We start from the raw sequence: 27,013 nt of genomic DNA on the forward strand, positions 1-27,013 counted from the left end.
ATTGGTTTAACCCCTGAAGCAGGAAGTTTTATATTCCTTTCAGTGATCTTTTCTGTTGGCATCAATTATTATAACTCAGAGGATTCTTGTTATTCATAGAGACATCCAATCCCTCTTAGAATTTTGCTAAATTCTTGGCCTCAACAACTTCCTGTGACAATAAATTCCACAGTCTAGCCACACATTGTGTAAAAGAGTATTTCCTTTTTTCAGTCTTGAACTTGCCACCTTTCTGTTTCACTGAGTGTCCCCTTGTTCTTGTGATATTAGAATGTAATATACAGTAGTTAAAGCACCACTCTGGCAGATATTCTGCCATTTGCTCAGGGGATGGAGCCCTAGAGCTGCTGGCATGCATGGCCCCTCTGAGATGGAGAGGGGTATCTTCTGTTCCACCAAGCCTGATGGGAGACAGGAGACAAAACAAAATGAAATGAGGAGACCAGACACATAAGGACATTGCGAAGGGCACAGCAGGACTCCTCTGGAACTGGCCTCAGGTGACTGGCAGCAAGGAGGCGTGGGAACTGGTGATCTTCACCCCTTTCCTCTTTGGCCCATGGTAAGGAAGAGTGGCGCCTAAAGGATTCAGTTGATCCCACTGACGTGGCTCCTCCACACTCTGAACTGAGGTAGAACGAGTAGCGCTCACAGAGAGTCAGGCCTGAACGCGTCTGAGAAGCAGTTGTTCTCACCACGCAGCAGTAGTAGCTACAAGTGACTTGCTACATTTTTCTTCACAACCACTGGGGCTAGAAACATACCGGTACTTAAAAAAATTAGTGAAAGCTGATTCTGCAGAGGTCAGTAACATTGGTCACAATCACCTGGAAAACTATTTGCCCTAGCGAGAGAGATTTGGCAAGCCTGTGTTAAATGTGCCTCATTTCATGAGAAGTATACAGGTAACTCATGTCACCATGGCCATGTCATTTAGAATGGGAGGCAGTGTCTGGAGACAGGTGGCTAGATCACAGGGCTAGAAGTCAAGAGATCCCGTTTCTAGCCCTAGGTCTGTCACAGACTTGCTGTTTGACATAGGAAGTCTAGGTTGGATATTAGGAAACACTATTTCACTAGGAGGGTGGTGAAGCACCGGAATGCGTTACCTAGGGAGGTGGTGGAGTCTCCTTCCTTGGAGGTTTTTAAGGCCCGGCTTGACAAAGCCCTGGCTGGGATGATTTAATTGGGAATTGGTCCTGCTTTGAGCAGGGGGTTGGACTAGATGACCTCCTGAGGTCCCTTCCAACCCTGATAGTCTATGATTCTATGATCTTGGATGAGTCTCAGTTTCTCCACATCGAAGATAGCCAAAATATGTTAAACTCTTCCTTTCTTTGTTGTTGAGAGGATTCATTCATTAAGATTTATGAAGTTCACTGCTACAGAGCTGTCCATCCAAAAATCTCAATTTACTATTTTCAACTTGTACAATAATAATCAGGGGCCTATTGTCATAGCAATGCTTATATATTTAATCACAACAATGATTAATATCAGTGGGTGTCATGCAACTGAATCTCATAGAAATAGTCACCCCCTGAAATAAAATATTTTTGGATTCAATGCAGTGGAAAGTTTGGAATATTTGCCTCTCATACTGCATCTAAATCTCTTACTCACTTGCTTCTCTTAGGTAAACAATGCAAAAATTTAAGAAGTGTTCTCACCTGGGTTTCGTTATTTCTCTTAGGACCTGTGTCAGACAACAGCTGAACATCTGGAAAAAATCCATTTGTTTTCCTGGCATTGGGTTTCAGCCATAGAGACATAACTGGATTCTCTTGCAGAATAAGTGACACAGCCTCAGGGAGCTCCCATGTAACAGTCAGATGAGGTTCACCTTCATTACCCTAGAAAAACGATCCATTTAACCAAAAGACAAAAATAAATATGTGACGTTATCTGATTAAAATATGACCATGCAAACCATTGTTGCTACCATTGTTGTATCATTGCAATGGATCTTATACAAAGTATGACACATGGCCAGAAAGGGTTAAGCAGCTTGCATGCTAAATGACCAAGAGCCAAACTTTAAAGTCATGTTAGGAAAGTATGCAAATTGTAATTAGGGCCACTCCCTGCTAGATAGGCTAGAACTTTGAAGTGAAAACCTGTATTGTTAGAGAATTAGAGATGATACTAATTGTGTGTTTACTTATATCTTGTTTAATAATTAGCCATGTAAACAGACAGTTCCTCTCTGTCACTATAGCTATTGACTCAGAGATCAAAAGGGATTATTAACATTTAGATGAATCTTGAATGCAATAATGTCATTGTCTATCTGTCTCTTTAAAGTTTGTGATAGACAGCCTAATGGATAAATTATCTTATGTTAATCCATGTAGTTAATTACTAGTGAGTTTTGGGAAACAGAAGTTTACATCAAAAGCCTATTGTTCACCCAGGATAGTATGGTCAAGTGGCTGTTAGAAAACTGTATAAAAGACCCTTGGGTCCTAATCCCTTTTATCTCAGATCTGCTTGAGGCTTCATGCAGGGGAAGGCTAACCCATAAGGACTGAGATCCCAGTCCTGACTGGACCACCCTGAATATAAACATTGGACTATAACCTATGAAATATTTCTGAAAAAACTCTTTGCAACTACAAAGCTCACCATCTCTGCTATGAATCTGAATCTCAAGATTGTACTCATGTCTGTATGTATACTGATCTTTTAACCAATATTCCCTCTCTTCTCTTTTTTAAATAAATGTTAGTTTAGTTAATAAGAATTGGATGTAAGCTTGTATTTGGGTAGATCTGGAATATTCATTAACCTGGGAGGTAATGTGTCCGATCCTTTGGGATTGATAGAACTTTTTTATATGATGAATAAGATTTTCAGTAATCCTCGTCATATTTGACTTGGGTGTCTGGGTGGAGGCCTGAGGCTGGGTTACTTTAAAGGAACTGTGCTGTGGGCTTCTGGGTAACCAGTGAGGTATTATAGAAGCTGTTTTGTGCTGGCTTGGTAAATCTAAGTATTGGAATATCCACCAACTTTGGGAATTGTCTGGCCCATTCTTTGCAGTTCACCCTAATTGAGTGACCTCAGTTGGCTCCCTTGGGACCCCTGTCACAACATATTATCAATTCCCATATGTACCCCACTGGTCAAAGTTCATTACAGGTCCCCTTCATTGCTGATTCACAGACTATATGAATCTTGTACACTCCATGCTACAACCTCTTGGCTCTTGAGCTCAAGTTGTAGCAGCTCATACATTTAGTTTTAGAGGTCCCAAGTTCAATCTCTGGTATGATAGCAAAGATGGCGGACATCCCACTTGCATGAAAACAACAAGCATTTTGGTTCAACCTAAGGAAATGTAGAATTAAGGCTGAAACTGAGTCTTTGATCCTTGCCCATTGTGTCTAGTTGCTAATGGGGGTTCTCTTAACAGGTTCTCCGCAAATAAAACAAACTCCAATACTTAGCTTCCTGCCTTAACTTCAATGTCCCTACTTTTTGGCTTTAGGACAGACTCAAAGTTATTTAAAAGGTAGCTAGGATTTAATACTCTTTTCATAGAGGCATTACATGCTAAAGTTAATCAATGCGGAAGAGGGGTGTTGTTTTTTTAAACCATTTCAATATATTGAACAAGAACAATTTGGAAAAAAATTACCGTAAAACGTGTAAATCTACTAGGCAGCATTATTTAGCACCTTTCAGATATAAATTTGCTTCACAGTAATGTTTGGGAGGAATGGCTCATGTGGCTACATTTAATTAAGCTGTTAGTAAATTAAATTTAGAGTTTTTTTTAATTAACCATAAATAGCAAATTCAATGAACTGATTATTTCAAGTTTTATAGTACGTTAATTTGTAAAGCAGCTCCATACACTGGCTATTCTCTTCCAGAGCAACATTCAGAGGGATAAAGAAGGCTGCATAAATGCTTATTTTCATGCTCATAGCCACAATGTATAACTTCTTGTTACAGAAATTTCATCTAGATGCAGTCAGAAAACTGCTCTTTTGTCCATGACCTTGCTATGCCTAAGAGTTTATGTTCGGTATGCAATCCTATGGTTGTATGTATTGGGATGATGATTATGTAACTTGATTGTATGAGTGCATTGTGGCAGAGTGGGCTATGTCTGTGTCAAATTATGAACACAGAGAGAGAGAGAGAGAGAGAAGTTGGGTGAGGTAATGTCTTTTATTGGACCAACGTCTGTCTCACCAACTACCTAGCGTGTAGTACTCTCTCCTGTTTAGGTGCTTGGGCAAAGGGTATCACTATAAATAGAAATATGCAAGGACAAAAGTAGCCTCAAATTTGCTTCTAGCTATTTTCTTGTTAGTCTGTAAGCTATTTAAGCTGATTGCTAATGGGGCCAGAGAACTGCACTGCAGCAACTCAAGAGGAAGCAAGGAACCATAGAGTGAGAGGCTCTTTTTCATATCCCTTTGAAACCCTTCTATGCAGGATTCAGATCATGCCGTTCCCTCACATCATGTCATCAAGGGGGAGTGCATGGGCCTCTGATTTTCACTTCTGAAGGAGAGGGGAAGGGAAAGAGTTCTTTAGTCTTGGGACCCGATCCTACTAGCACTTGCATGTGTGAATAACTTTACTCACTGGAGTATTCCCATTTACTTCAATGAGTAAAGTTATGCACATCCGGCAAATTAAGGGCAGGTTCTGGCTCTTATTCAGTGAGCAAAATGACTGAGGGATAGGAAATTTGTAACTTTCCACCAAAGCCTAACTGCTATGAGAAAAATATTAATGGTTCCAGTGTAGTGTGTTCATGGAAAGAGGTGAGCAGAATGCTGAACATCTAGCCATGGAACATGGAACACACTGACATTTTAAATATTAAAAGTTACTTTGATGACATGCTGAAAAATGACTTTACATTGACAGTTGCATAGGGTTTGCCTACTGATCTATGAAAGTTGTCTGTTTGAACTTCAGAATAAGCAGCTACAGAATGAAATAAATCACATGTAAGATATCAAAAACCTGAATGATTTTGATCTCCCCACTGTGCTCCAAAGCCAGGATCACATGCCGACTCTCACTAGCCTTCAGATAAACTAGCTGCAGCAGCCACTGCTCATCATCTTTGCTATCATTTGCTACAGGCAAAGCTTTAATTTCTTGCCCACTTCCAAAATCCCAGATTTTCAATGTTCCTGAACAAGAAGTGAGGGCAAGAAACACAAGGAGAAAAACTGTTAAACACAAAACATGTATTTTCAACTCAGAAACCTGACAAGTCCCAAATAGCAAAAAGAAAGAAAAATCAGCTGCATCACATTTCCCATTTCTTCAGGTCTGATGTTTGGTAATTGAATACTGCTTCACAGAAGCATGTGGTTGGGACACATGGTATTTGTGAATTAGTCTATATTCCGGGTGGTGGGGGGGGGGGTTGGCAGGAAGTGTGTATGTAGGGATCCCTTACAAATATTCAATCACCCAATTACAGGGAATATTGCTGTGATTTCCCTGCCTCAGATGGACCCTCTCCCTTTCTAGATACTGCTAAAATCTTCCCTGCTAAAGATAACTTATCATGGGGCTCAAAAATCCCTTCTTTCAATTTCTCACATGTGTTGGCTGAGTCATTTAAAAGTCAAATGTAAGCTCTTTAAGGCAGGGACTTTATTTACTTCTGTTTGTACAATGGGTCCCTGACTGACACTAGGGCCTTTGTAAAAGCATCAACCACCAGATATTTTTCAGAAATGTCCCTGGGGCAGCACAACAGTCTGCCTACAGTGTCAGTCACACTTCAAATAATGTAAATTCAACCCTGTGCTATTCGAGCAATAAACTTCATTGATTTCAGGAAAACAAACGTTTCCAATGACGCACACTTAGGGCCTGATCCAAAACCTATTGATGTCAGTGAGGGTGTTAAGTTTGATTGCCAAGCAATGTTGCCTCCTTCCTTGACTGTGGGCATACAAAAAGCATTTTTGCCTAAATGGGAGAACAATGGAGTAGATTCTCTAGTCCCTCACCTCTCCTCTCAGTGAGCACAGTTATACGGGGTTATCAGACATTGCCATTGCCAATAGACTACCATTCTGTCCTTCTCCATGCCTGTTTTGTACTTCCTGCTTCTGTGCCAACCCCACAAAAGGGCAGAAAGGGAGCCAGCAAGGCAGAGATCTTCCGATCTGAGAGAGCGGCAAGGCTGAGTGTGACATGACTCACTACCAGACCTTCTCTCAAAATGAGGGGGTGGAAAAGAGAGGCTGAAGCACTCTCTGAAGGAGTATCTACCAACTGGGATCCACCCTTGTCGTGTGGCGCTACTGACCTGACAACAGCTTTCCCTTTCTGAGTAGTCCCTAAGCCCTGTGGGCAAAGTATCTCGGCTAAATGGTGCTAATAAAGGACAGTATGCTCAAGTGGAATTAATCTGGCCTGCATGCTTTGTGGCAGAGGCCATGTCTTCTTCATGAGGAACCCTGTATATTTCTGGAGTATCCCAAAATTTACTTGGTGCTGCATTTCTTAACATTTCAATAAACCCTGAAGTTTCAGAATTATGCAGCCATGCTAATTGATTAATCAATTATTAAAGTCTACTGAAGAATTCAGTGCAGGTCTGGTAAATAAACGGAGAGGCCTTGTCATACAATCTCAAACTAACATGCCATACATTACATGACGTGTTGCATAATGGAAAATACACTAACTATGTATCGTGTTCAGAGTCAGCAAATCCTATAAAACTGAGTTCTCCCTTTTCAATTTAACTCCTTTACTCCAGTTGCTCAGTTTTCTCATTAAAATGCCTTCTGGGCTGAAGATATTCATGCTTGGGCTTAGCCCACAATAATTCAATTTTTTGTGAAAGTTTGAGCAAAATGGGTTTTGCTATTTTTGAATTATCCAAAATGGAAAAAATGCACTTAGCCCACATGTTCCTACTGTAAGCTTTGTTCTTGCGTATCAATAACACTTAAGATAGAAACTCAAACCTTGGCTTGTTTTCGAGCTTTCTTGGAGGAGAGAAATACATGTCCCACTTAAAGCAGGGTGGTTCAGTATTTTGGAAGTGGTGATCATTTAAATTTGGAGTGTGCACACATGCTGCCATGCATAGGTGCTGGAACTAGAGGTGCGGGAGGTGCTGCAGTACCCCCTGGCTTGAAGTGGTTTCCATCATATACAGGGTTTACAGTTTGGTTCAAGGCTCTCAGCACTTCCACTATACAAATTGTTCCCGCGCCAGTGCTGCCATGTTTTAATGCAGCCTTCTTGAGTCACAGGATGCATCCGAAGAAGTGAGGTTTTTACTCACGAAAGCTTATGCCCAAATAAATCTGTTAGTCTTTAAGGTGCCACCAGACTCTTTGTTGTTTTTGTAGGATTGAGAATGTTAAGGCAGCTGAGTGAAAGATGGCCTGTTGAGCTAATTTAGTCCTCCTGAGTAAAAGGCACCTCAGTTTCATCCCTTCTCCCCTTTCTTCCCAGCAAGGGAAATTGAAAGCAAAAACCTGTCATCAAAACAATGTTAACATTGAGAATTCAAGCACACAAGAGTCAGGAAATTCCAAGAAGATATCAAGGTTTCTAACACCGCAGTAACTGCCACACTGCATGTAGGATGGATTTTCTTCAGGTGTCTGTTTCAATGTAATCCTTATTCTAATACTGTTCATTCTAGGTAACGTAGACCAGGGCTGACTGGTTCCAGACTGCTACAGGCTTTTTGTAAGCCATGACACTCTTAGGTATTCACAGGATGCTTATTCCAGACCCCCCAGAGAAGTATCACATCATGGAACAGCAGTCCCTGGAGTCCAGTGCAGACTACTACAGTCTCTAATCCTTCATGCCATTCAGGTCTAGCTCCTAAGCCCTGATGGAAAGATCTTCTTGGACTAGAAGCCAGGCAGACAGAGCCAAAGGCCATTTCCCATAAAGCCTAACATTGCCTTTCAAAGGCCTGATTCCCAAATTAGATCCATCTGTAATTCTCCTTTCAGGCTAGACAGCTTTCATACTCCTTTCAGGCCAAGCAGGTATTTTTCTTGTCTTGCAAGGATGCTTACTAACCTCTCCCCTCTCTGACTGGAGGTGGGGTATATACACTCTGGTGCACAAGAGGCATGTCCACACTTTGAGCTGAAGGTGTAAATTCCAGCTTGAGAAGACATACCTGGACTAGCTCGGGTCGAGCTAGCATGCTAAAAATAGATCGGCACTGCGGCAGCACCAATGCCAGGAGAGGCTAGCAGCCTCAAGTACCACCCTGTCCAATACACTATGCATGTACTTGGGGAAGATAGCCTGTTCCACCTCTTGTGCCACTGTGGCTACACTCAATTTTTAATATAGTAGCTCGATCACAGCTAGCCCAGGTATGGGTATGCGAGTTCCAGAGGTAGGATGTACTACACAGGTAAGTCAAATTGCATGGGGAAGCTTAGTTTGTGGTATTTCTTTAAAGTTATGCCATGTCTCATTTTTATTGCTATACATTGAGGCATTTAATATAAAGGGGTGGTTGGGGTCAGGGCCATACAAAAGAGCACCAGTCCAGTTTTGCAAAAGCTTTTTGAAATTGGACCCCAATCCAACATGGTTTCAGGTGGGTTCCAAGCAAACTGTTCTCACAGCCCTGGTCACAATATAGTATCTCATTCTAAAGAGAGATAACAGAATAGTAGTGATAATTAAATTGTTTACCATCACAGGCTCCTGTAGCAAGGTGGAACCCATTTTTATCAATTGCTGCACAGGTCACTTCAATATTAGGCCCATGGGCATCTTCAATCTGGTAGATTTGGTGCCCGGATTCTAGCTCCCAGACCTAGAAACAAAATTAAAATTATTTGCAGTCCATCCTACAAAAATCCCCACACCATGTGTTATATGTTGGCTGCCAAAAGATTAACATGCTGAATAGATGACGCTCATATATCCCATAAAAATATGCTTCCTGATAGTATAGCAGACGCAACAGCACAATATTCACTCTCTATAACTCCAAAAATCTTTGGCACCCTAAGGAAGCCATTCTAGCAAGGATAGCCTATTTTCACTAGTCACATGAAATAGATTCTTTTTAAGTTAGAGATAAAAATGGTTAACTAAAATGAGTTTTTACTATACAGAAAACAAGGAAAGCTAGCTACAAACAGGGCCAGTCCTAGACCAAATGGTGCCCCATGCAAGGATCGTCTTCGGTGCCCCCCTCCATTTGTTAAACTTTTGAATACCTTACTTTGTAGTCCATTTCATGACTTTGATGCACGATTTGCATGCATGATTTATCTCAGTCATACAAGACTATAAACTTGCACATTAGGATCCTTAAATATGTATTTATTCATGCCATATGTAACCAAATAAAAAAAATTGTTTCCTCTATGCTTATAGAAACTTTTATATGGTTGAGTAGATAGGGGTTCAATAGATATCTCTGGCATCTCATTAAATATGTCCTTTATTAGTCTCTACTTACACTCTTCAAGTCTTAAAACACAAGTATACTTTCACAATTACACAATAAAACAAGGTTCACAATATCGCAGCTGGGCTGTCACTTTAGTTCGTTCTTATATCTGACTGACTGACTGGCAACACACCACCTCTTATATATCCACAAGGGCATGGCTGACAACATTCTAAGAGGTTTAAGGAAAATGTAGTCTCAGAAAGTCTGGAATTCTCCACAAAAATTTTAGGAACTTAGCGAAAAATGAATCCACATACAAAATACCTGAAATGTTTTACTTCAAACATTCTATTTTCCTTTTTGTCACTAACAACAAAAACAGCACCATGAGCACAGCCCGGCGCTCTCCAAGCTGACCCTAAATCGAGCCCTGGCTACAAAGAAGGGATGAATCAATTATGTTGGATACTCCAACATGTGTCTTTTAAGGATTTGATCCTCAAATGAAGCAATAATGCTATATGATATTGTATATGCCTTTCAGGGCAGGGACTCTCCCTTACTATGTGTTTGTACAGCAACTATCAAGAGGTCCCAATCCTGAGCAAGGCCTCTGGATGTGACTGTGATGCAAATAGCCTCATTTCTCAGAGTATAACTAGCCTTTCAAAAGTGGCCACTAAATTTGGGTGCCCCAGTTGGACCTAATTCTCAGTAATGTTGAACATCCATACCTAGACCTGGGTTAACAATTGATTTTTCGCTTTGGCCAGCAAACAAAAAAAATTAGAAAAAATATTTGCTTTGATTCTGAAAATGTTCAGATTTGTCAGAATTCAAGTCCCTTCCCCAATGAATATTTAAGTATTTATACAAAGTGGAATAGCTTAAATAGGAGAGGTTGAGACTAACCTACCCTAGACTAGCCTAGAGCCTGATGGTTGAGCTACTCAACTTGGAGATCTGAGATCAAGTCCTGAAGCAGAGTGGGGATTCAAACTTGGGTCTTCCACATTCAGAAAAGTGTCCTAATTATTGGGCTAAAGGTTAGATGAGGACAGAGACATGGACACACACACATGAGTTTCCTGGGGCTGAGCCTGGAAAAAATGTGTCTTGGGATGAAACTGGGTCAAATTTGCAAATAGTTTCACATAGCCTGAAATGCCATGTTTTGGCAAATAAACTGTTGGTCTGAAAAATTTTGCTCAGCTCTACCCATAACTCCATCTGAAGTCAGCAAGAACTGTGGGTGCTCAGCACCTCTGATCATCAGGATACAGGAGTCAACTGCAGGACACTCAAAATTAATGGCCAATTTTGCCTATAGCTTTTCTGACATTTTTATAGCAAGTAGTTTTAGTTGGTTCATATTTAAATCATTGCATTTATTGACAAAATTAGTCCCTTTTTTATGCTTCTACAACAAATAGAGCTGGTGGGAAAGAGAAAACAGTTTCCCATAATTCAGGGCTATTGTGATACTATTCAATCCAATTCAGAATTGGATTCTGATGTAGTTAAATTAGTGCTAAAGCCTATAGAATAGAAGAAGAGGTGATCCATTTTATAGGTTTTTTTTCCTGGGACATCCTATGCAATTTTAGAGGAAGGATAAAATTCGCTATTAAAGTCTACAGAATGGCTTATAACACCCACAGAAAGGCTATTTATTAAATTCTATAAGGCTTCTCCAGGAAGGTCAATGTCCTTCTATTCTATGTGCCTCTTAGCGCCAGGAGTATTGCCTCCCTATTGTTCTTCCACTGTTGGTGAGTCCGCAGTGAGTCTTGCTGGTTGACTTCCTGACCTCCACATGCGGCTTATGTACCCACAGTTGGTTCATTGGCCTGAAGATAGAGATGGAAACTGGCAGCAGGGGGAACTGATCAAGTTGGTAATAAACTGCATCTCTGGCTCTGAGGAAGAGCATGTTGGGGTTCACTCCAGGGAAAGTGTCTCCATATTCAAGAAATAAGCCAGCTCCTAGATACTCAGCACTTGAGAATTAGCCAGTTTCCTAAAGACTTTAAGACACTGACATAGCATCAGAAGTGGGCAAGGTGCTTTACAAAGTATGACGACAAGTGGTAAAATGTTCAAAAGTGCTTAAGAACCAGATTTTAAAAAGGTATTTAGGTGCCTCGGTCCCACTGAAATCAATAGGAGCGTGGTATCTAGGTGCTTTTGAATATCCCACTAGCTGCCTATCTGCATTTTTAGACAGATACCTTCTAATGTATGGCCCGAAGTTACATAGGAACCTAAGCCTCATTGAAAGTCAATAGGACGAAGGATTCTAAGTGCCTAAATCACTTTTGAAAATGGCACTGAGGCTCAAGTGCTTTTAAACATTTTACCCAGGGACCCTGCCCAAAAGCTCACATTCAAAACAGGCAACTCAGATTGAGGAAGGGGGATGAATTAAAAAAAAAAAAAAGCGAGAGACCAGTTTTTTATGTTTGTCTAGTTTGTTAACACTTTTTCTAAGGGAAGGACTAGATAAAGTCTATAGGCTCTACAATACTGGTCCAATTAAAAAAATAAAAATTAGTTGTTGTAATTGGACCAACTTCTGTTGGTGAAAGAGACAAGCTTTTGAGCTCCACAGAGCTTGTCTCTTTCACCAACAGAAGTCGGTCCAATAAAAGATATTATCTCACCCACCTTGTGTCTCTCATATCCTGGGACCAACGTGGCTACACCACCATTGCATACAACAAGTGATCTGAAAGAGGAGAGGGTGTGGGTATGGCAGACAAAGCCAGCAAGCTGGATCCAGGCCTATCAGCCACATGGAAGAAGGTTCAGAGAAGAGAGTAGGGAAAGGATAATAGGAAGGTGGCAGTTAAGTCTTGTAGCTTGGTGTAACAGGGCAGCTGCCTCCGGAGCACCGGCTTGTGGACAGAGGTCACTCTGCAGCACCCTGCCCTGTTTCCTCCAACTCCTCAGGGCCCTCAGGAACTGCACTCTGATAGTCCAAAGCTAAATTTAAAAACATTCCCCTCCTGGGGTCCAATTTATTTAGCCCTTTGACAGTTTGGCCCATAAGACCCCAATGCTACAATTCAATGTCTTTCTCCCCTTACATAGGGAATCCCCTGCCCTCGTTCTCAGAAGCGGATTCCAGTTCAATCACCACTCCTAGGCTTTACCCAGGTAGAGCTCAACTTTCAGGGTCTGCCTTCCAAATTCCCCTGGTGTCAAGGTCTTCTTCCTGCTTTAGTCATCCTAGCTGGGGCAGCTCCCCTCATGTCAGGGTCTTCCCTGCAGGAGCCTTTCCTCAGTTTCTACCACAGCTTCCTGAGCTCCCACTTTCACTGCAGCCTCCCACTGCTCTTTACTGGGCAATTGCTATCCCCTGACTCCTCTCAGGGGTGGCTCCTTAGTAAGCAGGTTTGGCTGGCCCCAGGCCTTCCATCCTTTAGGGCAAGTCAGCCTGTTACCCTTGGATAGAGCAAACGGGAAGAATGCTTAACCTTTGATACGGAATCTTCTTCTAGTGTTGTAGTTTTCCCAGATTCTACATAGTTTCCAAAGTAATTTTTCATGGTTTAAATCCCAATTCAGAAAGCCCTTGAGCTGCAATAGGCCATGAGCACATGTTTACCTTTAAACAGATGCATAAGTGGTGTCCTGAATAGGGATGTGCTCCTGAATCGAGGACTATGTATACATGCTTAAATTGCTCATCCAGAGCATTCTTATATCAATCACAGCTGTTAAATAGCTTTTTGTAGCCATATAATAACCAATGATCACTGTTTCATAAATTTATATACAAAGCTCCATTCCTGTCGATGTAGTGCGGAACAAAACCCAAGTGAAGAAAAAGGAGTTCCACATCAAGACCAGACCCTCCTCCTCCCCACCCATCCCTCTGGTGCCTAATGTGAAAGAGGAGACTAATTACATTGATTCTGCAGTTCAGCTGAAAGGGTCACCTGATAGAAATAATGCTGCTTTGATGTTAAATGGCTTATTTATCATGGATTACCACTTCCCTAGAGAGTTACAGCATAAAAATAGCTACAAAGATGATGGCTTGCATAACAAACACAATTAACTCCTGCCTAATGGCTCAGCAATTTATCTGTGATAAAAGCAACTGCAACATTCTTTTTCTCTCCCGGTTTAAAGGGTGCAAGTTGATGCTCACCTTCACAATAGATTCAGCACAGATAGTGAGAACTTGGTGAAAAGCCCTGTTGTAAACCAGTACGTTGATGTTTCTTTCATGCGTTTGTGGAACCTGTTTGGTGTCTTGTATCATCCGGGTTAGAGGATAAATATCAATGACTGATGACCCTGTACATGGCAAGAGAGGTACTAATCATTTATGTGACTGTGCAAACTGCCATTCGAGGAAATGGATCAACTCTATATAAACCATTGTGTTTGATTTGAATTCAGCAAGAGAATATAAAGAGACACTTCTGGCCAGTTCTAGAGAATTTCTGCTGTCCGAAGAAAAGTAGAAAAACCTCTCCCAAGCACAATAAACAATCACTAAATAAGAATATTTATCATATGTTGCTGCCTTAGACAATCAACTATCCAATTTTTATGGGAGAAGCAACCCTAACCCCAAGATCCATAGGAACTAGGGGATTTACAGTTCCAGAGTGGGACAGTGTAGGAAGAACAAATAAATGTCATCCTGACTGATAGCAATCTCACTGAGTAAAGCAATCCCAGAAGTCACTTCCTATAGAACAAAGCAAATCCATCTGTAAGCTACGCTGTCTTTTCAATATCTTGGTTTATGCAGCACTGTCAGTGCGCATGGCACTTTGCAGACAAATAAAACCTACATCTCCTTGATCAGAACATTTACAGTCAAAATGAACCATGGCCTAGGGAAATGAGAGAAGGTTGAATAATGGTCAAAGTTTTCAACTGCATAAGCTCACACGCCTATTTGTGCAGTGTACACATCTAAATTCCCATTTTATTTATTGCAACCTAATTGAGCTGGTACAGGACTTAGGTTCAGCAGTGGATGTGTAGGAGGAGAAGGTGTCTGCAAGGTGCAGGGTATGATTCCAGACATATGGGGCAATATTAGAGAAAGCACCACTGTGCTTCTGTCAAAATAGGCAAATAGAGCATGATAGAGAGCAGGACTCATCCATAAACATTTGTATCTATAACAATGTATGGACATCAGAGGATTAAAATCTGAAGCCTTCTATGTAAATGCGTATCAGGTAGATGACAGTAAGGATTAGTTCTCCTAGGCATAACTTGGATCTCTTTCCCTCTCCAGCAATGAGGAGGAATTCATTTTACCTTTTAACAGAATCACTAGCAGGGCCTAGTGTTTAGTCATAATCATCCTTGTATGGACTGTAGAACAGTTTGGGGAGTCTGAGTTGAGACAATTCATCTCACAGCTGAGGAAATATCCAACTATGTATCTGCTAATCCTATAGGATTTAAAACTTTAAATGACCCTTTTCACATGGAACTGTTTCACTGGCCTTTAGAATAAGATGACACAAACTTTGAGAGACTCAATCAAATGCCAGACTAAACAGAAAGGTCAGGCAGACTAACATCTTTTACAGGAACGTAGGGTTCTTCTGCTCAATCACCCTAGGCATGTGTGGTAAGCCCCCTTCAAGAAGGCTCAAGTAATTGACAAATCAGGCTGGTAGGTGGGTCCAGTTATCTCAGATGTTGAGTTACAAGTGGTGGTATCCTCCCTTTGGAGGGAAACCCTACAAATAGCCAAACCTAGGAGGAAGCTCAGCTGCACTTTATGTTACTGAGTCATTGTTTGATTTACTAGCTAAGCCAAACTGCAGGAAGAGTCTGTGCACTCTAAATGGGGTCAGCCCTTTCACAACAGGTGTTTAATTTGGCAACATGGTCTTGTGGTTAAAACTCCGGGTTTGGAGTCAGTAGTTTGAGGTTCTATTCCCTAATACTGCCACCAATTAACCGTGCAAGTGACAAGTACTATAGGATCCAAATATATGTAAAATATGGGAATCAATAGACTACATGGACATTTAATAGTTGTCTACATCTCAAATTCTGCACAGGTTTAAGATGAAAACTAAGTCTTCTCTTCCCATCCCCTACACCCCATATGAACAATACTCCTTATGGCAGAAGTTTAAAGAAAAAAACACCACATGTAATACTGGGCTGCAGCAAACTGGGGTTCTTCCCTGGGGCCAATATGTCTACTTTCACCTCAGCCACTGCATTCAAACTATTGCTAATGCGGAGACTTGAGTAGCAACCGTAGATCAGGCCTGATAACACTCCACAGCCTGGGAAAGGGAGGAATCCTCACATACCTGCACCAGTGCAGATGCCCTGTGCCCAACTCAGCTACATGGGGTGCATGCTGGGAGGAAGACACTGGGTGAAATGCCACTCCTCTATGATTTATACCATGTACCTCCCAGTGATTTCATTGGAATTACTCTAGATTTATACTCATATAACAGAACTGAATTTGGGGCTCTTTATTAAAGTCCAAATTTTGTTATCACTCAACTGAAGCCTTTTAACAAAGGGACCTAACTATTTATTTTCTTCCATATACAAAACTGAAAATAGATCTCCATTACAGTGATCAATAGTGGATTAAGAATATTGTTGTTTGGGTGCAAAATGGGAGGCAAGCATTCTGTCGGGTTCTTAGCTAACATGTTCAGAAGATGTCCAGAAGATATAAGCAGTGAATTTCCAGCTCTGCAGAAGCACTAAGATTACTGTCAGAATCTCCACGGTCTTCTGTCACTACAAAGTTGCAGAAATATGAAATACGTTTCTTCTCTCCAAGAGACAGTGGAGTGTTGGCTCCATGGTCACTGTTCTGTTTCTAATACAATTGTCTTCTTTAAAAAAAAAAGAACATTCAGATCTATAGAGTTAGTGAGAAACTCTGTCACCACCAAGGCTTTGTCTTTTTTAAGAAAAAAAAAAAAGTGTATGTTCTTACCTCATGTTAACTAAGGCAAGGTAAAATCTTAGTGAAGACATGGCAGTTTGTAGTGTTTACATGTTAGCAGCTTGAGGTAAAGATTATAAAGGAATCTAGGGTTTACTCCAACCTGCTAAAGTGTTAAAACTACAAATTGACATGTCCTCACTAGGATTTTACCTTGTCTTGGTTACCACGTTAGCAGACACGAGATAAGAACATGGCTTTTTCCAGTGAGGACGAGATACAGAGAACCAAGTATTTAAATAAGAATATAAGAATGGCCATAGTGGGTCAAATCAATGGTCCATCGAGCCCAGTATTCTATCTTCTGACAGTGGGCAATGCCAGATGCTTCAAAGGGAATGAATAGACCAGGGCAATCAAGTGATCCATCCCCTGTCATCTAGTCCCAGCATTTGGCAGTCACAGGCTAAAGACACCCAGAGCATGGGGTTGCATCCCTGACCATCTTGGCTAATAGCCATTGATGGACCTATCCTTCATGAAATTATCTAGGTCTTTTTTTAATCCAGTTATAGTTTTGGCCTTCACAACATCCCTTGGCTTCAAGTTCCACACATTGACTGTGCATTTTGTGAAGAAATACTTTTGTTTTAAACCTGCTGCCTATTAATTTCATTGGGTGACCCCAGGTTCTTGTTTTATGAGAAGGGGTAAATAATACTTCCCTATTCACTTTCCCCACACCAATCATGATTTTATAGACCTCTGTCATATCCTCCCCCTTAGTCGTCTCTCTTCTAATCAGAACACTGCCACTCTTTTTAGTCTCTCCTCATATGGAAGTTGTTCCATACCCTTAATCATTTTTGTTGCCCTTCTCCATTTCTAACATATCTTTTTTGAGATAGGGCCATCAGAACTGCACACAATATTCAAGGTATGGGTGTAGCATAAATTTATATAGTGGCATTATGATATTTAACATCTTATTATCTATCCTTTACCTAACAGTTCCTAACATTGTTAGCATTTTTGACTACTGCTGCACATTGAGTGGATGTTTTCAGAGAACTATCTACAATGAATCAAAGATGTCTTTCTTGAGTTGCAACTGCTAATTCAGACTCAATCATTTTGTAAGCATAACTGGGATTATGTTTTCCAATGTGCATTACTTTGCATTTATGAACACTGAATTTCATCTGACATTTTGTTGCCCAGTCACCCAGTTTTGTGACTTCCCTTTGTAACTCTTCGCAGTCTGCTTAGGATTTAACTGTCTTGAGTAATTTTTGTATCATCTGCAAACTTGGCCACCTCACTGTTTATCCCTTTTTCCAGATAATTTATGAATATGTTGAACATGTTGAAATAGGCAGCCTTCCATTCCTCCTTGTTTCTAAGATAAGTTGTTCACATCCTTCCCCCAGCAAAAGCAGGGAGCTTTCCTGGAAGGTGGGAAGAGAACCTGCCACATCACAAAGAGTGTGTTCGAACTGCCAGGCCAGGAGGGAGGAGCTGGCAGCTGGACCACATTATGTCAGCCAGGAGCCTTTAAAAGGAAGAGTGTAGGCCATGGGAGACGCTCTTGTTCTCATGCAAGAATACACTTTTCCTGGCTCCCAGACTGACAGGATCCTGCCTACAGAGCTCCTAACCCAGCAGCCTGGAGGGCAAGACACTCTAAACTCGAGTGTCTTGGGAACTGACTGTGGTTGTAACATTCTCTGAAGAACAGTGACATGGGGAGAGATCCCTTTCAAGGGATTTAAACAAACAGATGGCAGGGCTGAAAGAGGGTGCAACTGGTTTCATTGTCCTGCAGAGGGGCTCAGCTTTCAAAAATTTGGGGAATTTGGCTTGAGAGAGATCATCTTCTGTGACTGTCACCTTAAGCCTCTCATACATACACAAATTAAAAGAAACACCAGATTTTATATATAAAATGAAACTCCTTCACCATGTCAAATGGAGGGATGCCAAATAGCCTTCATCTGTAAATGCCTCATTAGCCAAGTGTGGGAAATTGCTGTCATGTCCTAGATTTCTGCACATCCCCTGTATCTAACTTTCTCCACTGCCAGGCCATGCTGTCATCACCTTCTGCGAGCATGTTTCATAATATGGAATATCAAAAATTAAAATGAGGGGGAAGGTGTTCCTCATTCACTAATTATGTCTACACACCTGTAATAAGCGTGCCATGGTTATTGTCAAATATCATGGCATAGATCTGCATTTCTTCAGCCTTCCCCTGACTATCGTGGAAGATCTGCAGCAGCGAAAGGGTCTGTATATCCCACACTCTAAACACCTGGAGGAAAAAAAGATGCATGGTGTGTCACTATTATATTCCCAACTATTAACTATTTGTATTACTGTAGCAATTAGCAGCCCTAACAAAGGTCAGGGCCCCATTGCATTGGGTAATGCATAAACACGTAGTATGAGACAGTCCCGGTCCTGAAGAATTTACAATCTAAATAGACAAGATAGACAAAGAAAGTAGCGGTATCCCATTTTATGGAGGGTAAACTGTGCACACAGATGGAATTGCCCAATGTCTCAGAAGCAGTCTGTGACAGAGCTAGGATCTTAATCTCATGATAAGCGCTGGAGGGGAAATGGCTTTCTCATCCCACTTTTCTGGTGCAATTTGGTACAAAAAATTGAAATCTCAAATTTTCATGAACCAAAAACCCAATGTTTTTTGTTTCAGTTTGGATCAATCTAAATGTTTCATTTTGGTACTTTTGAAATGTCTTGTGATGCTGACCTCTTTTTTATTAACGTTTAGTCTAATTAGCGTACATTTTGAAACAAAGTGGTTTGAAGCACCGGGAAACCAGGTTTTCTTTGTTTGAAAGTCTTGAAACTAAAAATATTGATAATTTGTTTGGGGGGGGGGGGAATTGAGTTGGGAGATTCATCCGAACTGAGCTGGTTTCATGAACAGTTTCAGTTTCAATGAATATGTGTTTTTTGTTGAAAATGGTCAATGTGTCCTACTCCTGAGTCTTAGTCTGCTGCCTTAACAAGTTTCCCTGGCCTTTCCCCTACTTTACACTTCTCGTATAGGCGTTGATAAAAAACACACAGATACTAGATGACAGTATTTTCAACATTGTGGCCAGGGTCTCCAATGACAGACCAGGTATACAGTACTTTAACTACAGTCAGTAAGATTTATTTACATAAATGAATCTAACAGAAAAAGAATGAACAAAAAGATACACTTAAATACACTCCGCCCCACCACACATCCCTCACTGCAGTAGCCCCCAGAGGTCCTAATCATGAACAGCCAGCCCCCTGCTGTACACACACACACTGCTCTCAGTACTACCACGTTATGCCATAATTCCATGTTTTAGCACAATGGATTTCCCAATAAAATAGACATATTATGCCACTAAAAGTTATTCTACTATTCTACTATCACCAGCAACTTTAGGCACAGATACATGTCTAGTCTCATTCAACAGCCAAAATATGGTGATCGTTTCATGTATGTGCAAGTTACTTGGAGTAATTAAAAAGCACCATTATATTGTACTGGCTACACCCAGCTTTGACCTTTGATCCATGGCAGGGTGATGTGTCTATTGTTTAAATACACACACAAGATATGTTAACCCTTATCTTTTCACTGGAAGAAAAGGTTGGGATGGTTCTGTAGTGTGACTAGTGATTTAGGATTTTTGAATGAAATACTCTGTAATCATCAGTCCTTTTAATACACCAGTAAAAAGTACACTGATCATTCAGAAGTTAACAGATTTTTTTTAAACCTTCATGTTAAATACCTTCTATTTGTAAAATATCACTGGCACCAGAGGGGGAAGTTAGAAGTAAATATTACTTTTTATCTTTTCCATTTATTGAGTCCCAGAAATTCCAGGGGTCTCTGCTTGTCCCAAAAATAGAAATAATCTGATTAGGATCCTGGAGCTCCTGCTGTATGTTGTGAGCCAGATGGCGGCCTAATGCCTTTTTGAGGTCGTTTAATATCACATGCATTGCGCAATACCTGTGACTGTTTGATCTCCCACCCTGTACAGAATCCCATGGGACCAGAGGAATTCAGATTATCAGAGCTCACATTATCAGAGCTCAGTGAGTGAAGGAAACAGCCTCACCTGCAGAAAACACATTTCAAATTCCAGATATCCAAAGTTTTTTTTTTAAATGGATAGTTGAAAGTACGTCCAATGCATCTATTTTATACACACACACACACACACACACACACACACACACACACATATATATATCTCACCTGAAAGGTCTTCAGTTGTGGCCCTTCTCCATCAATGATCAATAGTTCATTTATGCAAAGAATATTGAGTGAAATAATCCATATTCACTGGCCTAAGGACACCACCACACATAGATGGGTCTACGAGCCAGAAACCACTGTAGTTCTGCCGATGCTCACAATTTTACTGAGAGTGTCTCAGTATTTGGCAGCTTTCTTAAAGCCCTGTCTGCTAGAGTTAAGAGCCTGGATTTAAAACTTTAATTTAAAAAAAAGTTTCTAGCCTTCATGTTTACAAAGAAATGCTTGAAAATGTGAAGCAGTGCACCCTACAAGCTCAAAGGCTCTAGCAGGCTAACAAAGAGAACCTCAGATTTGTTTTATTTGGAAAAAAAGCATGCCTCATGAACTTTAAGACAATATTATTGGTGGTGTGGGGGTGACTCATGATTTTTAAATACTACACTGGGTGAAAGTTTGTGTCCTGTATTATTCAGGAGGTCAGGTGATCATATGGGTCCATTATAGCCTTGAAATATGTGAATTTATGCCTCATGCTTGGAGTGGGGAAGGAAGGAGCAGCCCTATCTGCTTGGGGGTGCTGAGGGCATTGTAACTGCACAGTGCAGGGGCAGACATAATACCCCAGAAGCATGAGGGGGGAATGCATATACTCACCGTTGCTACATCTATACTGTTGGCGTGCTGCCCTGCGTCCACTAACCAGTCTGTACATAAGGGAGAGAAAGACCAAAGCCATGCTGCCATCTCCATTCTGGGGTTTGCAACACTGTGGTCAACCCTTCCCCAACTATCTTGAAGTGTTTCAAGTTATAGAAGTGTCTGTGTCTTATTTTCCTAGCTCGCTCACACAAAACTCCTACAATTTAGAAAGAAACACAGGAGAAAGGTGATGTAATGCATGCAGAACAAAACCATTCTGAGGAGGGACACACTGCATTGTCCTCATTTGCTAGGAGCAGTTACATCTATTACATGAGAAAGAATGTGATCTTGTGGCTAAAGCTCTGGACTGGGACTTGGAAAAAGTGGGTTCTTTTCCCAGCTCTCCCACAAATTTCCCGTGTGACCTTAGGCAACTCACTTCACCTCTGCACCTTGGTCTGTAAAGTGAGGATAATGATACTTTCCTGCCTCACAGAAATACTGAGACTAAATCAGTGATGTCTGAGGAGCTCAGAGGCCTTGGGTGAAGAGCATGAAAATCTTCCAGATAAATATGCCAGAGACAGGTTTCATTTAGTCTTTCCCCAAAAGGGAGCGTCTCAGCAGGTCCATGTTTATTTTGCGTATTAAAATGTTTTACACTCATGTTATACAGTACATGCTTAGATGGCTCCTCAAATCTTGTATCAATGTACATGATCATGTAAGACACCTTGAAAAATAGGGCAGCCACATCCACAGTTATAGAAACATACAGAGTTAAGATATCTGCATTTTCTGCAATAGAGCCGTGAGTAGCTTCAGGTATCGATATAGTGCAAGCAATGGGGCTGCTGCACCAGTCCAGGAGGGAGCAATTCTATGCCATATAGTCTGTTTCCGTGCCGTTGCCTTAGGGCACAATTTATTGATTGGACCAAATCTTAGGCAAAATTATTTCCTCTGCCCCCAGGGGCTACAATTCCCAGATCGGAAGATAGAATGGAATTCTCTTGTCCTGGTGATGGACCTGAAGGTGGTTGGAAATTTCTTTCCTCACTAAACAATCTAATTGGTGCCTGAAGAAAAAACAAACCTAAACCAATTCTTATGGAATTCCAAGGTTTCAGGAACAATTATAGAATGGGGGGGTCAGAACCTGGCTGTGTTGTAAAATTGTGCTGGTTACATCGGACATCATGGAATTGTTATACAGAAGCCTACTTGGGAAATGCAGATATAAAGGAAATGTCAACTGAACATTTAATTTGTTTTGAGGAAGAATGTGTTGATGTAAAGAATTTTTCATTCAGACATATGTTTCTCCGAGATGGTTCCTCTGGCCTCTATACTATGTCAATTGTATTTACTTAACTCTCCCCTCAGGAAGACTACAGAAATTGGAAAGTTAGATGAAGCCTAGTCTAACATTTCAGATTATCTACTTGTGGTTTTGGTAAACACATGCAACTTCGAAAGCTTTGAGGAGGACCATTGGAGGGAAAATAGCAAGGCAGAGAGAAGACTTGCAACAGGAGATTTGTGCGAGTGGAAAAAAATTATGAAACTGACTTAATTGGATCAGCAAAAATGGAAAGTCAAAATGGGAATGAAAGTGCTAGAAGTTAAGGCAACTCTGCAGGAAGAATTCCCAGCATCGTGTGGAAAAGTAGTGGAATCTCAAGAATACCACAAGAAACAACTGGAAGAACTGAAGAACCTAATCATCCAAGAGCAAGTAGTTATGGAATCACAGTAGAGACTTGAAAGGAAATCTGCTGCAAATAATAAAGAGAAAAGTGTATAAAACCTTTTCAGAAACTCCAGTTTCATGTATGTCTGTTCATGAATAGATAAAATCAAACAGGAGACAGCTGGGTCTGGTATTCCCATGAACTCCTCAAGTTAAACTGTAAGTGGGAGTACTGGGAAGCTTCTAGTGAAGGTGCAATTTCCATCCTGTGTTATACAGGAAGTCAGACTAGATAAACTAATGATCCTTTCTGGCCTTAAAAAGCAAACAAACAAAAACTCTATGACTCCTCTGGATGAAGGGAAGACAATCTTTATACCTGTTGGGAAAACCTAAGTTGCTTTATGTCTGCTGGCTGAGTCTGAGGTATTATCTATTTTCAGCACTGTGTTTTATGCTTGTTATGTTGAAGAACAAGTCAGAAAATGAGAGCAAGGGAAAGGCAAGTGGGAAGGATGATTAGGTTCTTGGATGATTAGGTGCTTCAGTTCTTCCAGTTGTTTCTTGTGCTATTTTTGAGATTCTGGGGTGGGAGGGATAGCTCAGTGGTTTGAGCATTGGCCTGCTAAGCCCAGGATTGTGAGTTCAATCCTTGAGGGGGCCACTTAGGGATCTGGGGCAAAAATCAGTACTTGGTCCTGCTAGTGAAGGCAGGGGGCGGGACTCAATAACCTTTCAAGGTCCCTTCCCGTTCTAGGAGATAGGATATCTCCATTATTTAACTTTAAGCCCTGCAAGACTATTCTCTTTCCAAGTGATATGTTGACACTGGAAACCTGAGATTTCAGATGCTGAATATTAAATCATGCAAATCAATATATGACTGGACAAAGAGCTCATATGAGATGCTTCATTATGGACACCAGAGGGAAAAGGACCACAGCACACCGCTTGAGAACCAGCATGGCATAAAGACAAGGGTTGGAAACCTCTAGACAAAGACAAAATTTAAAACCAGTTAACAAATCAGATCGAGCGGAAGCACAGCAAGGCACACCGTTGGAGAGGTTTAGGGACTCATTTGCCAAGGAAGTGACCATTGGTTACAATGTGTATGCCCATGAAGGAGTACATTTTCACTAGTGCAGCACAAAGGCCATTGAAAAGTAATGCTTCTCAACCCTGAGCGCTTACACAGGGGCAGCCAGAATCCTGGTGCTTCGGCTCAACAGCCCCATTCCAGAAAAGCCTTGACGACATTAAGTGTTCTGCTAGACTGGAGCTTAACAAGGGTGTGGGTGTGCCATCAACAGCACTGTGTACCCCAGAGAGGACGTGACTAGGCATGGTGAGCAATCCATTGGCACACAATCTTGGACTATAAAAGGGTGCTGTTCCTCCCCTCCCCTAGAGCTCCAGGAGGCACTGTGTGTACCTAAGTTCACAAAATGCCTCCAGGACCTGAATCAAGTTGGTTCTGCATCTCCCCTTAGAGTCAGTTGCTTTATAAGTCTGAATACTGTCCATAGAAGAGAATTTAGTTTTACATCCTGTCCTTCACAAAGCACTTTATAATCATGATGTAGTAATAGGAATGAATGAAAATCAAATACTTTTGTGCTGGCTCCTTGTTTGCTCTGCCTCCAATCTCCATCTCATGTGGAGGGAGTACAGAGATTTAAATGAGACAGCAGAAGCTCAGACAACAGCAGAACAGCATTCATAAATCTTTCTTGCCTCCCTCCTCCCGCTTCACCTTGATCCTTTCTCCATCCTGTGGCAGTGAGCTGGGGAGATTACGCAAGCAACTGTTTCACATGAGTAACCTGAACATAATGTGCCACAAGCACTGCTGAGAGGCGTAGGGCCACTGCTGTGTATTTACATACGCGCACGACTGTGCATGAACTCATACACGACATGCATTGACAGCAGGCAAATGCAAGCACATTTCCTATGGACTTTAGGAGGTGACTAGTGGTAATTACCTTAGGGACAGTTATTCATAGTAACTTTGCTGTTCTAGTTATATATTAAAGAACTTCTCCTGACAAACTGACATGCTCCAACTACCCCTGCAAATTATGTGCATGCATCCCTCATGAGAAAATGCCAGTAGGCTCTGCCCTGTGAAAATGCACAAAAAACATTAAAAAGCACTGGGGAGGAGTGGAAGAAAGGAGAAGGGCGACTGTTTCAACTCAGATGTACCTGAAGTTAGTTAACTTTTTACTTTGAGTTGTTTCCACCAAACTTGCAGGGCCTGTCTCTATTTATTTTAAGCATCTCTAGAACATTTACTTAAGCTAAGGAGAAAGCGTTGTCTCTGTCTGCATGTCAACAGGGCTGGTCATCTAAGCACTGAAACGGATACACTCTTTCCGATGTGCTTAAAAGAGCACCACAGTACTATGGCTCCTGTGTGTTCCCAGACCCTGGCTCATCTCCTTGACAATTATTGGCAATGGTGGTAGCTTGCGAGGAAAAGAGAGAGGCAAGACCATCTTGCATCATCCTCAGATGTGGCCAGCATTTGCTGATCAAAGAAAAGGTTATTAATCCACTGGGTTTTTAAGGGGAGAGGATGTGAAATTGCAGGAATCCTAGAGAACCCCCCTAAGAACCACCCTAAAGAGTACTTGACAAAGTTCCTTTTTATGCTTTAAAATTCCCATCATCCGGGTTGATATGTTTCGTAAGTTATAGGAAATCAAGTGATTTTAATTAAGGGACATTAGAGTTACTCTAAACTAACCTTGTCAGGATCTTTAGAGATGAATGATGCTACAGGACTTCATCGACTACACAAATGAGGCTCACCAAAATCCAGCCCCCTCTGGGGCAGCACGAAGTAGTCATTCTTCCTCAGTCACCATACTACACATTCAACAAATCAACACAGAACTGCTGAAATGTAGGGCTGAAAGGGATCTCGAGAGGTCATCTAGTCCAGTCCTGTGCACAGAGGCAGGACCAGGAGATGAGAAGAATAAAAGCTGCTTTTAGGCTGAAGTGTTGATTTCCCCCACCCCCAGTTATTGCATGGCTCAATTGTTTGAAAGTGTTCATCAAAGGTTATAGAGACATAGTGATGTGAGGTTCACAAAGAAGGGAACTATGTGAGACGTGTGCATGAAATGTGTGACCAGTGTCAGAGAACTCAAAGGGCAGACAAGGTCACTATGCATACCGCCGAGGTAAAGCTGCAGTTCTGCTTACCATGTTGTTTAACAGAGTAAGTTATCTGAAGAGAATGTAGTTGTCTCTCTTGTGATCCTTGAAGGTGATCGAGCCAGGTATTGCAGCTCTAGCTAATTACTGGAAGATGCAGGAACAAATTGTTACCAGTGGAATTACTCAGGTGGCTAAGGCAAGGAGGATATAGCTCTAGTATATTCATTCAGTGCTATGCAGGAGTTGGCTGAGCAACTAGTGCCTTATGAGATAGATAATTTGGTGAAGTTCAAGATTGCCTATTACATTTCAGAATCAAATACCCAACTAGTAGTATTATCATACCAGGGTACAACCCAGACTAATGAGCAGCTGTCACCCCTGCCCTGCAACCTTGGGTTCCTTACAATGCCTTGCTGAAGTAGCTCCCACCTGGGCCGATCGCCAACAGCTTTCCAGTCTGCAAACCACACCTTGAGTGTCTGTGTGTAACTGCAGCCTGCCAGCTACACCCTGGTACTCATCAGCTTCAGTTATACTGTACCGTGACCCCAACACCCTTCCGCACCCAAGTCCCAGATTTCCCCCCCAAAACATATGCTATGTTCTGCCCAGCCGTTTCCTGGACAGTACAAAAATATATTAAGTCTGTTATTCCTTAAAGGGAATAATATGCCAGTTTATGATCTCAAATAATTATTTAGACACTTCAGTTTAAACACACTGGATTAGATAAAACAGTAAAATGCGTTTATTAACTATGAAGAGAGATTGAGTGAGTCTACAAGTACATAACATAAGAACGGCCATACTGGGTCAGACCAATGGCGATCTAGCCCAGTATTCTGTCTTCTGACACCGGCCAATGCCAAGTGCCTCAGAGGGAATGAACAGAACAGGCAGTCACAGAGTGATCCATCC

General features: G+C 41.4%; 1 protein-coding gene across 1 annotated transcript in view; it reads right to left on the reverse strand.

The window, feature by feature from the left end:
- WDR64 (WD repeat domain 64) overlaps nucleotides 1-27,013 on the reverse strand; it is a 122,906-nt gene that overhangs the window by 28,304 nt on the left and 67,589 nt on the right. The window contains exons 11-15 of the mRNA XM_034766871.1: nucleotides 18,489-18,615; nucleotides 13,551-13,699; nucleotides 8,680-8,803; nucleotides 4,990-5,162; nucleotides 1,671-1,853 (exon numbers count right to left, since the gene is read on the reverse strand). Coding sequence (XP_034622762.1) covers nucleotides 1,671-1,853; nucleotides 4,990-5,162; nucleotides 8,680-8,803; nucleotides 13,551-13,699; nucleotides 18,489-18,615 — 756 coding nt within the window. The remainder of the gene's footprint in view (nucleotides 1-1,670; nucleotides 1,854-4,989; nucleotides 5,163-8,679; nucleotides 8,804-13,550; nucleotides 13,700-18,488; nucleotides 18,616-27,013) is intronic.

This window comes from Trachemys scripta, chromosome 3 (genome assembly GCF_013100865.1).
Source record: "Trachemys scripta elegans isolate TJP31775 chromosome 3, CAS_Tse_1.0, whole genome shotgun sequence".
Lineage (NCBI taxonomy): Eukaryota > Metazoa > Chordata > Testudines > Emydidae > Trachemys > Trachemys scripta.